General features: G+C 42.4%; 1 protein-coding gene across 4 annotated transcripts in view; it reads left to right on the forward strand.

The window, feature by feature from the left end:
* Positions 1–12,564, forward strand: part of Wdr27 (WD repeat domain 27) — a 138,794-nt gene that overhangs the window by 48,477 nt on the left and 77,753 nt on the right. For all 4 annotated transcript variants that reach the window (XR_015045930.1, XM_085833058.1, XM_085833059.1 and 1 more), the window contains 2 exons: positions 7,962–8,059; positions 8,774–8,895. Coding sequence is in view for 3 of the 4 variants with exons in the window: in XM_085833058.1 (XP_085689184.1) it covers positions 7,962–8,059; positions 8,774–8,895 (220 nt within the window). In the remaining variant the exon portion in view is untranslated. The remainder of the gene's footprint in view (positions 1–7,961; positions 8,060–8,773; positions 8,896–12,564) is intronic.

Genomic DNA, 12,564 nt, shown 5'->3' on the forward strand with positions numbered 1-12,564 from the left:
TTCAGGGAGCACCTTCTACCACCTGTTTGAGGACACACCTGTTCTCATCCTGGACACTGCAGCAGCAACTCTGGGTCTGGCCTAGCTTTCCTATGCCATCAGTCTGACTCTTGACATTTTGCCTTGCCCTTGCCAACCTGTCCTCCAGCTGGGCTGAGACTACTTACTAGGCTACCCTACCTGTTAGTTTCCCTTAGGAAATTATCCATGACTAAGATCATGATCCACTGAAGAAATGCCCCATGCGTGTGTTATCTTTCTGAGAATAACAAGGACTACTATGAAGGTGAGACATCAACTCTTCATAGCTGGCTGAGTGCCTGCAAGGTAACAGTTAGGTTTTAGGACTAAAGGACAATCTTGCTTTCTCGTAGTTAGAATGAATTGTTTTGGGTATACAGTATGCCATTATTTACATTGAGACATTCCTAGAGAAAAAGGGACCTGAGAATTTCTGATAGAAAATTGAATTCATTTCCCAAAGGAAGGCTGAGGGGACTTGTTCATTCATTTCCTTAGTATTTTATTTATTTGTTTGTTTGGCATTTTTTAATAGATATTTTCTTCATTTATATTTTAAGTGCTATCCCCAAAGGCCCCTATACAATCCCGCCGCCCTGCTCCCCTTCCCACCCACTCCCACTTCTTGGCCCTGGTGTTCCCCTGTACCTGGGCATATAAAGTTTGCAAGTCCTAGGGGCCTCTCTTCCCAATGATGGCCGATTAGGCCATCTTCTGCTACATATGCAGCTAGAGACATGAGCTCTGGGGGGTACTGGTTAGTTCATATTGTTGTTCCACTTATAGGGTTGCAGACCCCTTCAGCTCCTTGGGTACTTTCTCTAGCTCTTCCATTGGGGGCCCTGTGATCCATCCAATAGCTGACTGTGAGCATCCACTTCTGTGTTTGCCAGGCACTGGCACAGCCTCACAAGAGACAGCTATATCAGGGTCCTTTCAGCAAAATCTTGCTGGCATATGCAATAGTGTCTGCGTTTGGGGGCTGATTATGGGATGGATCCCTGGGTGGGGCAGTCTCTGGATGGTCCATCCTTTTGAACCAGCTCCAAATTTTGTCTCTGTAACTCCTTCCATGGGTATTTTGTTCCCCATTCTAAGGAGGGACGAAGTATCCACACTTTGGTCTTCCTTCTTCTTGAGTTTCATGTATTTTGCAAATTGTATCTTGGGTATTCTTAAGTTTCTGGGCTAATATCCACTTACCAGTGAGTGCATATCAAGTGAGTTCTTTTGTGATTGGGTTACCTCACTCAGGATGATATCATCCATTTGCCTAAGAATTTCATAAATCCACTGTATTTAATAGCTGAGTAGTACTCCATTGTGTAAATGTACCACATTTTCTGCATCCATTCCTCTGTTGAGGGACATCTGGGTTCTTTCCAGCTTCTGGCTATTATAAATAAGGTTGCTATGAACATAGTGGAGCATGTGTCCTTCTTACCAGTTCAAACATCTTCTGGATATATGCCTAGGAGAGGTATTGCTGGATCTACTGGTAGTACTATGTCCAATTTTCTGACGAACTGCCAGACTGATTTCCAGAGTGGTTGTACAAGCTTGCAATCCCACCAGTTAATGAGGAGTGTTCCTCTTTCTCTACATCCTCACCAGCTTCTGTTGTCACCTAAATTTTTGATCTTAGCCATTCTGACTGGGGTGAGGTGGAATCTCAGGGTTGTTTTGATTTGCATTTTCCTGACGATTAAGGATGCTGAACATTTTTTTCAAGTGCTTCTCAGACATTGGGTATTCCTCAGTTGAGAATTCTTTGTTTATCTCTGCACCCCATTTTTAATGGGGTTATTTGAATTTCTGGAGTCTAGCTTCTTGAGCTCTTTGTATATATTGGATATTAGTCCCCTATCAGATTTAGGACTGGTAAAAATCCTTTTCCTCTCTGTTGGTGGCCTTTTTCTTATTGACAGTATCATTTGCCTTATAGGATTTGTTGATTCTTGATCTTACAGTACAAGCCATTGCTATTCTGTTCAGGAATTTTTCCCCTGTGCCCATATCTTCAAGACTTTTCCCCACTTTCTCCTCTATAAATTTCAGTGTCTCTGGTTTTATGTGGAGTTCTTTGATCCACTTAGACTTGAGCTTTGTATAAGGAGATAAGAATGGATCCATTCGCATTCTTCTACATGGTAACCTCCAGTTGTGCCAGCACCATTTTTTGAAAATGCTGCCTTTTTTTCCACTGGATGGTTTTAGCTCCCTTGTCAAGGGATCAAGTGACCATAGGTATTTGGGTTCATTTCTGGGTCTTCAACTCTATTCCATTGATCTACCTGTCTGTCACTGTACCAGTACCATGCATTTTTCATCACAATTGCTCTGTAGTACAGCTTGAGGTCAGGCATGGTGATTCCACCAGAGGTTCTTTTATTGTTGAGAATAGTTTTTACTATCCTCGGTTTTTTGTTATTCCAGATGAATTTGCAAATTGCCCTTTCTAACTTAGTGAAGAATTGAGTTGGAATTTTGATGGGGATTGCATTGAATCTGTAGATTGCTTTTGGCAGGATAGCCATTTTGACTAATGTTAATACTGCCAATCCATGAGCATGGGAGATCTTTCCATCTTCTGAGATCTTCTTTGATTTCTTTCTTCACAGACTTGAAGTTCTTATCATACAGATCTTTCACTTCCTTAGTTAGGGTCACGCCAAGATATTTTATATTATTTGTGCCTATTGTGAAGGGTGTTGTTTCCCTAATTTCTCTCTCATCCTGTTTATCCTTTGTGGAGAGAAAGGCCACTGATTTATTTGAGTTAATTTTATATCTAACTACTGCACTGAAGCTGTTTATCAGGTTTAGGAGTTCATGAATTTTTAGGGTCACTTATATATATACATATATATATATATATATATATTATCATATCATCTGCAAATAGTGATATTTTGACTTCGTCCTTTCCAATTTGTATCCCCTTGATCTCCTTTTGTTGTCGAATTGCTCTGGCTAGGACTTCAAGTACTATATTGAATAGGTAGGGAGAAAGTGGGCAGCCTTGTCTAGTCCCTGATTTTAGTGGGATTGCTTCCAGCTTCTTTCCATTTAGTTTGATTTTGGCTACTGGTTTGCTGTAGATTGCTTTTATCATGGATAGGTATGGGCCTTGAATTCCTGATCTTTCCAAGACTTTTATCATGAATAGGTGTTGATTTTGTCAAATGCTTTCTCTGCATCTAACGAGATGATCATGTGGTTTTTGTCTTTGAGTCTGTTTATATAGTGGAGTACGGTTGATGGATTTCCGTATATTAAACCATCCCTGCATCCCTGGGATGAAGCCTACTTGGTCAGGATGGATGATCGTTTTGTTGTGTTCTTGAATTTGGTTTGTGGGGATTTTATTGAGTATTTTTGCATCGATATTCATAAGGGGAATTGGTCTGAAGTTCTCTTTCTTTGTTAGATCTTTGTGTGGTTTATGTATCAGAGTAATTGTGGCTTCATAGAATAAATTGGGTAGAGTACCTTCTGTTTCTATTTTGTGGAATATTTTGAGGAGAGTTAGAACTAGGTCTTCTTTGAAGGTCTGATAGAACTCTGCACTAAACCCATCTGGTCCTGGGCTTTTTTTTTTTTTTTTTTTTGGTTGGGAGACTATTAATGACTGCTTCTATTTCTTTAGGGGAAATGGGACTGTCGGTACCTGGTATCTGCCTAGGAAATTGTCCATTTCATCCAGGTTCTCCAGTTTTGTTGAGTATAGCCTTTTGTAGAAGGATCTGATGATGTTTTGGATTCCCTCGGGTTCTGTTGTTATGTCTCCCTTTTCATTTCTGATTTTGTTAATTAGGAATGTCCCTGTGCCCTCTAGTCAGTCTGGCTAAAAGTTTATCTATCTTGTTGATTTTCTCAAAGAACCAGCTCCTGGTTTGGTTGATTCTTTGAATAGTTCTTTTTGTTTCCACTTGGTTGATTTCAGCCCTAAGTTTGAGTATTTCCTGCCGTCTATTCCTCTTGGGTGTATTTGCTTCCTTTTGTTCCAGAGCTTTTAGGTGTGCTGTCAAGATGCTACTATATTCTCGCTTTAGTTTCGTTTTGGAGGTACTCAGAGCTATGAGTTTTCCTCTTAGAAATGCTTTCATTGTGTCCCACAAGTTTGGGTATGTTGTGGCTTCATTTTCATTAAACTCTACAAAGTCTTTAATTTCTTTCTTTATTCCTTCCTTGACCAAGGTATCGTTGAGTACAGTGCTGTTCAGTTTCCACATGAATGTTGGCTTTCTATTATTTATGCTATAATTGAAGATCAGCCTTAGTCTGTGGTGATCTGATAGGATGCATGGGATAATTTCAATGTTTTGTGACCGATTATATGGTCAATTTTGGAGGAGGTACCATAAGGTGCTGAGAAGAAGGTATATCCTTTTGTTTTAGGATAAAATGTTCTGTAGATATCTGTTAAATCCATTTCTTTCATAACTTATGTTAGTTTCAGTGTGTCTCTGTTTAGTTTCTGTTTCCAGGATCTGTCCATTGATGAGAGTGGGCTGTTGAAGTCTCCCACTATTATTGTGTGAGTTGCAATGTGTGCTTTGAGCTTTACTAAAGTTTCTTTTTTTTTTTTTAATTTTTTTATTAGGTGTTTTCCTCATTTACATTTCCAATGCTTTCCCAAACGTCCCCCATACCGTCCCCCCTCCCCTAACCACCCACTCCCACTTCTTGGCCCTGGCGTTCCCCTCTCCTGAAGCTTATAAAGTTTGCATAACCAATGGGCCTCTCTTTCCACTGATGGCCAACTAGGCCATCTTCTGATACATATGCAGTTAGAGACACAAGCTCCTGGGGGTACTAGTTAGTTCATATTGTCGTTCCACCTATAGGGTTGCAGACCCCTTCAGCTCCTTGGGTACTTTCTCTAGCTTCTCCATTGGGGGCCCTGTGATCCATCCAATAGCTGACTGTGAGCATCCACTGCTGTGTTTGCTAGGCCCCGGCATAGTCTCACAAGAGACAGCTATATCAGGGTCCTTTCAGCAAAATCTTGCTGGCATATGCAATAGTGTCTGCGTTTGGGGACTGATTATGGGATGGATCCCTGGGTGGGGCAGTCTCTGGATGGTCCATCCTTTTGAACCAGCTCCAAATTTTGTCTCTGTAACTCCTTCCATGGGTATTTTGTTCCCCATTCTAAGGAGGGACGAAGTATCCACACTTTGGTCTTCCTTCTTCTTGAGTTTCATGTGTTTCAAAAACTGTATCTTATATCTTGGGCATTCTAAGTTTCTGGGCTAATATCCACTTATCAGTGAGTACAGATCATGTGAGTTCTTTTGTGATTGGGTTACCTCACTCAGGATGATGCCCTCCAGGTCCATCCATTTGCCTTTTACTAAAGTTTCTTTGATGAATGTGGCTGCCCTTGCATTTGGAGCATAGATATTCAGAATTGAGAGTTCATCTTGGAAGATTTTACGTTTGATGAGTATGAAGTGCTCCTCCTTGTCTTTTTTTGATAACTTTGGGTTGGAAGTTGATTTTATTCGACATTAGAATGGCTACTCCAGCTTGTTTCTTTGGAACATTTGATTTGAAAATTGTTTTCCAGCCTTTCACTCTGAGGTAGTGTACTGGCTAATTTTGTGTCACCTTGACACAGCTGGCGTTATCACAGAGAAAGGAGCTTCAGTTGAGGAAATGCCTCCATGAGCTCCAACTGTAAGGCATTTTCTTAAATAGTGATCAAGGGAGAAAGGCCCCTTGTGGGTGGTGCCATCTCTGGGCTGGTAGTCTTGGGTTCTATAAGAGAGCAGGCAGAGCAAGCCAGGGGAGGCAAGCCAATAAAGAACATCCCTCCATGGCCTTCTGCATCAGCTCCTGCTTTCTGACCTGCTCTAGTTCTAGTCCTGACTTCCTTTGGTGATGAACAGCAATATGGAAGTGTAAGCCGAATAAACCCTTTCCTCCCCAACTTGCTTCTTGGTCATGATGTTTGTGCAGGAATAGAAACCCTGACTAAGACAAATAGTGTCTATCTTTTTCCCTGAGGTGGGTTTTCTGTAAGCAGCAAAATGTTGGGTCCTGTTTGTGTAGCCAGTCTGTTAGTCTATGTCTTTTTATTGGGAAATTGAGTCCATTGATATTAAGAGATATTAAGGAAAAGTAATTGTTGTTTCCTGTTATTTTTGTTGTTAAAGTTGTAATTCTGTTCTTGCAGCTGTCTTCTTTTTGGTTTGTTGAAGGATTACTTTCTTGCTCTTTCTAGTGTAGTTTCCATCCTTTTGTTGGTGTTTTCCCTTTATTATTCTTTGAAGGGCTGGATTTGTAAAAAGATATTGTGTGAATTTGGTTTTGTCGTGGAATACTTTGGTTTCTCCATCTATGTTAATTGAGAGTTTGGCTGGATAGAGTAGCCTGGGCTGGCATTTGTGTTTTCTTAGTGTCTGTATTACATCTGTCCATGATCTTCTGGCTTTCATAGTCTCTGGTGAGAAGTCTGGAGTAATTCCTATAGGCCTGCCATTATATGTTACTTGACCTTTTTCCCTTACTGCTTTTAATATTCTATATTTATTTAGTGCATGCGTTGTTCTGATTATTATGTGTCGGGAGGAATTTCTTTTCTGGTCCAGTCTATTTGGAGTTCTGTAGGCTTCTTGTATGTTCATGGGCATCTCTTTCTTTAGGTTTGGGAAGTTTTCTTCTATAATTTTGTTTAAGATATTTTCTGGCCCTTTAAGTTGAAAATCTTCATTCTCATCTACTCCTATTTTTCGTAGGTTTGGTCTTCTCATTGTGTCCTGGATTTCCTGGATGTTTTGAGTTAGGATCTTTTTGCATTTTGCATTTTCTTTGATTGTTGTGTCCATGTGCTCTATGGAGTCTTCTGCACCTGAGATTCTCTCTTCCATCTCTTGTATTCTGTTGCTGATGCTCATATCTATGGTTCCTGATTTCTTTCCTAGGGTTTCTATCTCCAGCATTGCCTCACTTTGGGTTTTCTCTATTGTTTCTACTTCCATTTTTAGAATTTGGATGGTTTTGTTCAATTCTATCACCTGTTTGGTTGTGTTTTCCTGTAATTCTTTAAGGGATTTTTACGTTTCTTCTTTATGGGCTTCTACTTGTTTAGCACTGTTTTCCTGTAATTCTTTAAGGGCTTCCACCTGTTTTGCAGTGTTCACCTGTATTTCTTTAAGTGAGTTATTAATGCCCTTCTTAAAATCCTCTACCACCATCATGAGATATGATTTTAAATCTGAGTCTTGCTTTTTGGGTGTGTTGGGGTATCCAGGACTCACTGAGGTGGGAGTGCTAGGTTCTGGTGATGGTGAGCGGTCTTGGTTTCAGTTAGTAAGATTCTTACGTTTGCCTTTCGCCATCTGGTAATCTCTGGCATTAGTTGTTCTAGCTGTCTCTGGCTGGAGTTTGTTCCTCCTGTGATTCTGTTAGCCTCTGTCAGCACTCCTGGGAGTCCAACTCTCTCCTGAGTCTCAGTGCTCAGAGTACTGCCTGCAGACCACCTCTCCTCTGATGGGGAAAGAGCGCAGGGGTCTGGAGCTCAGATCTGCTTCCTTGCTGAAGATGACTGCCTGAAATGGGGCCTGTCCCAGAAGCTATGTTGCTTCTGCAGTCTGTAGGCTCTCCTGCTCAGACTGGGCTCTGAGGGACCCAGGATACAAGATGGCTCTCTCACCTGCTCAGGTAGTTAGAGCAGCCACTGGCGGCCACCTCTCCTCTGGCAGGGAAGGAGCTCAGGGATCTGGAGCTCAGATCTGCTTCCTGGCTGAAGATGTCACCCCGAAATGGGGCCTGTCCCAGAAGCTATGTTGCTTCTCTCATTCCCTTAGTGTTATAACATGACTACACAATGCAAAACCTTATTTTCATTTTTATGATTTTAAATGTAGAATGTTTAGTTGTAGTCAGAAGTAAAAACATTGGTCATTTCTTTCCTCTTCCCTTTCTTCCAGGTATAAACCAAAAAGCAGGTATAAGCCTATTTTCAGGTTGCCAATGACCAGTGGGGCAGACATAACCAGCCTGTCAGCGGTGAACGACTTTTATTCCCGTATCCTTCCTCTCAGTCTGTTGATGTGCCTTGCACTGAGCATGGCTTTTTGGCAAAGCCCTTTCTGGGTATTTGAGAAGCCCAAGGTGTCATGCTGGACATAAAGGTCGGATGAATGGTTCTCCTTGGGGAATGTGGGATCCTTTGCAGTAATTGTAGGCAGACTAACCTTATCTTAATAGTTAGAGACTCCCTCGGGGAAGAAGAGTTTGGACAATGATATAACAGGACAAGCTCATAAGACTTGTCTGTATTTACTGAGCCATGTGTTGTTGTCATTTAGTGTATTTCTTAGTAACCTGTCACACTTCAGATAGGCATCCTTGGATTACATGGACTGGAATGGCAAAATGCATAGCAGTGGTGGTATGACAGAGCACGGTGCTGTGTCTACAGCTTGCGCTGATGAAAGCCGTAGAGGGCTGTGCAGGGCCTCACGCAGCTGGGCTCTGTCTTTTCATCTTTAGCTCACACTATGAGTTCAGTCACTGGGGGGCGTCTCCACTTTGTCTTGTACCATGTGCTCGCCCACTCCCCGTGAGCTCTGCTGCCTCTTCTGCTTCTGCCCCAGCTGGGAGGCGGGTGTGGTAGAGTTGTGCTGAGTATTTTCTCTGGAACTTCAGAAGTTCTTTAGTCCATTCCTGAGTCTTGTGAAGGTCCATTTGTGTGCTCATAGGTGAGACTGCTGAGAGGACCCTTGACTGACTTCTGCAGACATCATCCTCACAGCTGGCCGGGACCGGGCTGTTGAAGTTTTTGATCTCAATGCTGGCTGCAGCGCTGCAGTGCTTGCTGAAGTCCATTCCAGGCCTGTTCATCGAATTTGTCAAAATAAAGTGAGTTGGTAGATAGTATAGATATTAGTTAAAAACTTTGAGCTGAAAGTGTTTAACAATTATAAATGTAGTATGATGCAATTTTGTAACTATTGCCAGATCCAATATTAGCTTTTTCTGATAATCAAAGTATGCTAAACTTTCTTCTGTAGCTATAGAGATCTCAAAGATTTATTATTTTTTAGTATTTTTAAATTATGTGTGTTTGTGTGTATCTGTGTGGGTACCAGTGTCCTTGGAGGCCAGAGGTATTGAATTCTCCTGGAGCTGAAGTTAAAGGAGCTTAAAGGTTCTGCTATCTGGGTGAATGGAACCAAACTCGGGTCCTCTATAAGAGCAGTGTGTGGGCCATGTCTCCAGCCAATGCAGATATCTTGACAACATTGCATGGCATTTTTTGTTGGTTGTCTTTGACTAATTATGAATCCGTGTAAATATGCTAGCAGTGCATCTTCACGTAAGCTGGGGTCAGTCTGGATGCCCATGTGATGGTGGGAATGAACGACAGTCACGTCCACTGCAGGCTGTGGCAGTCTCTCCCTGAGCTGTTGGATGCAGTTCTCCTCTTTGACATATTGTGGGTTTTAAAGATGTGCTCAGCTGCACTAGAGGCTGAGGGTAACAGTGTAATGGACTGAGTCCTCTCTTAGGGCTCTGTTTCTGGGATAAATTCCTTAACCAGAAGAAGCTAGGAGAGGAGAGGGTTATCTCAGCTGAGAGTTTCTAGTCCATCACAGAGGGGAACTGGGGCAGGAACTGAGATAAGGGCCTCAGACAGAAACTGACGCGCACGTTGTGAAGGAGTGCTGTTCACTGGTTTGCTGTTCACTGGTTTGCTTCTCCTTGCTTAGCCTAATTTGTATACAACTCAGAGTTACCTGTCTAGGAGTGGCACCACCCATAGGGGCTGGGCCATCGCATATTAATCATTAATCAAAACATTCCCCACAGACTTGTCTCTGATGGAAACATTGTCTTAGCTGAGGCTTCTCTTCCCAGTTAACTCTAGTTTGTGTCAAGATGACAAGACAAAACCAAACAGTAACAAAAACAACCAACAAGGGTAGTTAGTACCTAAAAGAGCATCTAAGACATGAAAAATGATGATTTTAAAAAGATCTGTGTGTGTTTGTGTGTGAGTGTATGCATGTACCATGCTACACATGTGTTGCAGGATTTTCCCTGTCCAATCACATTAGGGCAGTGGGAGGCTTGTGATTGGGCAGGAGAAGGGAGGTGGAGCAAAGAGTTGAGGAAACAGAGAGAGAGGTCTGAGGAGGAGAGGGAGAACCAGAATGGAGGCTGATGTGGTGTTATCAAAAGGCTAGAATAATTGTGTTAAAACTTTATAATTTTCATTTGATTCTGAAGTTTTTGTATTGGCATCTTGTAAATTGTGTTATTATTGATACATAAATCCGATTGGCTAGTTAGGCATTAAGAGTCTTTATTCTACCGGGTAATTAGGTGTTGAAATGGCTAACCAGGAGTGCATGGGGCGTTGCGTGAAAATGAGAGGAACTTGGGGGCCCCATCTGAGAGATGGCCTGGTGGGAGCCATGTGGCCTAGCAGGGATGGCAAGTTGGCAAGCTGAGAGATGGTGCAAATGAGATCACCTGGTGCAGGGGCTAGCTCTAGACATATCCCGCAACACACATGTGGTAGAGGAAAACCTTGAGTGGCAGTCTTCGACTTCCAAATCTTACTTGATGCATGGCCTCTCTGCTCTTTGCCACTGCACTGTGCACTTCAGTTTAGCTGGCCTGCAAGCTTCCAGGAGATCTGACTCCATCTCATTGTGGGAGATTACAGGCAACTTCCCCACACCCAGTTCATAGGCTCCAGAGATCTGAACTCAGTCAGTCAAGCTTGCAAGCTTGCAAGGCAAGTGTCCTCAGCAGAGACATTTTCCTGTCATTTGTTTGTTTGTTTTGTTTTTGACTAAAGATGTGATTTTATTTTTGAGACAATATCATCTCATTAAGTAACTCAGTGTTGCCTGGACTTTGTAGTCTTTCAGTGCTAGGGTTGGGATGTTTCCCCATGAGTTACTAGCCAATAGGCCTCATAGGCCCCCAAATAACCCAGGCTGTTGCCATTGCTTTTGACTTCCACCATAGCTAGACAGTGAGACCCATTGCTGAAGACACTACACACTATGACTGTAGGACATTGATAAATGAAGCTGGAACTACCCTGCAAACTAACTTCCTTCCTGCTGGCTGCCTATCATAGTAGGTGCTATGTAGGCACATATCTAGTAGTGGACCCTGCACATTATAATACTCGCCCACTGGATAAGATGTATTACCTGGCACAGTAGTAGTAGCATTGCTATGGGAGCGACCAACTGCTTTCTGGTTGGATTTGAGGAAGGAATTGAGTCCTGGTCATGTAAACCTGGTCACAGAACCCATGACTCAAAATGTTATAGGCCCTGGGGGAAAGGAAACTAGCAGGCCATTTTGTTAAATGAACATGTTGTTGAGCTGCCTTCTGAATATTTATGTTTGTACATGGATTAATGATGTTCTAAACCGTGGTCAGAGAAGCTTCCTTTGGTGATATATGTATGCATGTGTGTGTTTGGGCTACTGTCAGTGCAGACTTGTGGTTTGTTAGTGCGGAGAGCAAGAGACAGTTGAGTGTTAACCCCTAAGTAGGACATCTAGAACAAATCTTTCTCCTCCTGCCCCACGGGCTCAGAGGATGGGAAGTTGTGTTGTGAAATGCTGTGCTCTGAATGTGACATGGCCACTGCTTATAGCAGCTATGGCCACCTGCATAAGATCAAGCCAGTTACTGTATACTCCAGCATGGATGGGAGAGGGACTTGTAAGGCTCTACTCAGGGTGAGGAGCTATTAGCCATCAATGGCTGCTGGAAGGAGGGGATAGTGATTTGTCTGTGGGGTTGTAGCTCCTGATAGTTGCCCAGGCTCTGAAGGATGCCCCATAACCATGCACACAGCACGGGCAGCACTAATCCGACCTAGTGGGGCATGAAAAGCAAGAGCATGAAGGTGGAAGGGACCATTGAGAGGTCGGGAGGAAGTGGAGGGGTTTGGGTTGGATAGATATGCATGTGTGCAATTGTGAAGGAGTGAGCACAACATTTTCTAAGATGCATCTGTCTTCTGAAAGAGCTCCCTCTTCTTTAGCTGAGACAAAAGTAAGTGCTAGCTGACTTAAACATTCTCAGTAATTCATCTCTTTCATGAGATTAGATTTTATTTCAATCTTGTGTTTAAAATGGTCTTTTCTCTCTTTAAACAATTCATCAGATGTTTAAATTCCATCCAATGGAGTGGGAAGGCAGTTACTTCTGTCTTTGTGATTAACTCTTAGTTTAGTATCCACTCCTAGAAGCTTGGTTAAATTTGTGAGTGCTTATATCATCTCCTCCACCTTAACATTGCTTTGTATCTGAGGACACATATGGCCATGCATGCTTCTGAATATCTATGTTTGCATACTGCTTAGTAACTTAAAATGTCTGTGTTGGTACTCTGCTACTCTCCCTGTACAGATGGTACAAAGCAAGCACGGTTCTTGTGGCAGAGGGACTCATAATCTCATCAGAAGCGTGTATAACCACACAGACTCTGTCTGTCTGCTGTCTGATCAAACACATGTGGACAAAGGGTAGAGAAATTAGGAGTATGTTCA

The sequence above is a fragment of the Mus caroli genome, unplaced genomic scaffold (assembly GCF_978045245.1).
Source record: "Mus caroli unplaced genomic scaffold, Mus_caroli_1 scaffold_18, whole genome shotgun sequence".
Classification (NCBI taxonomy): Eukaryota; Metazoa; Chordata; class Mammalia; order Rodentia; family Muridae; genus Mus; species Mus caroli.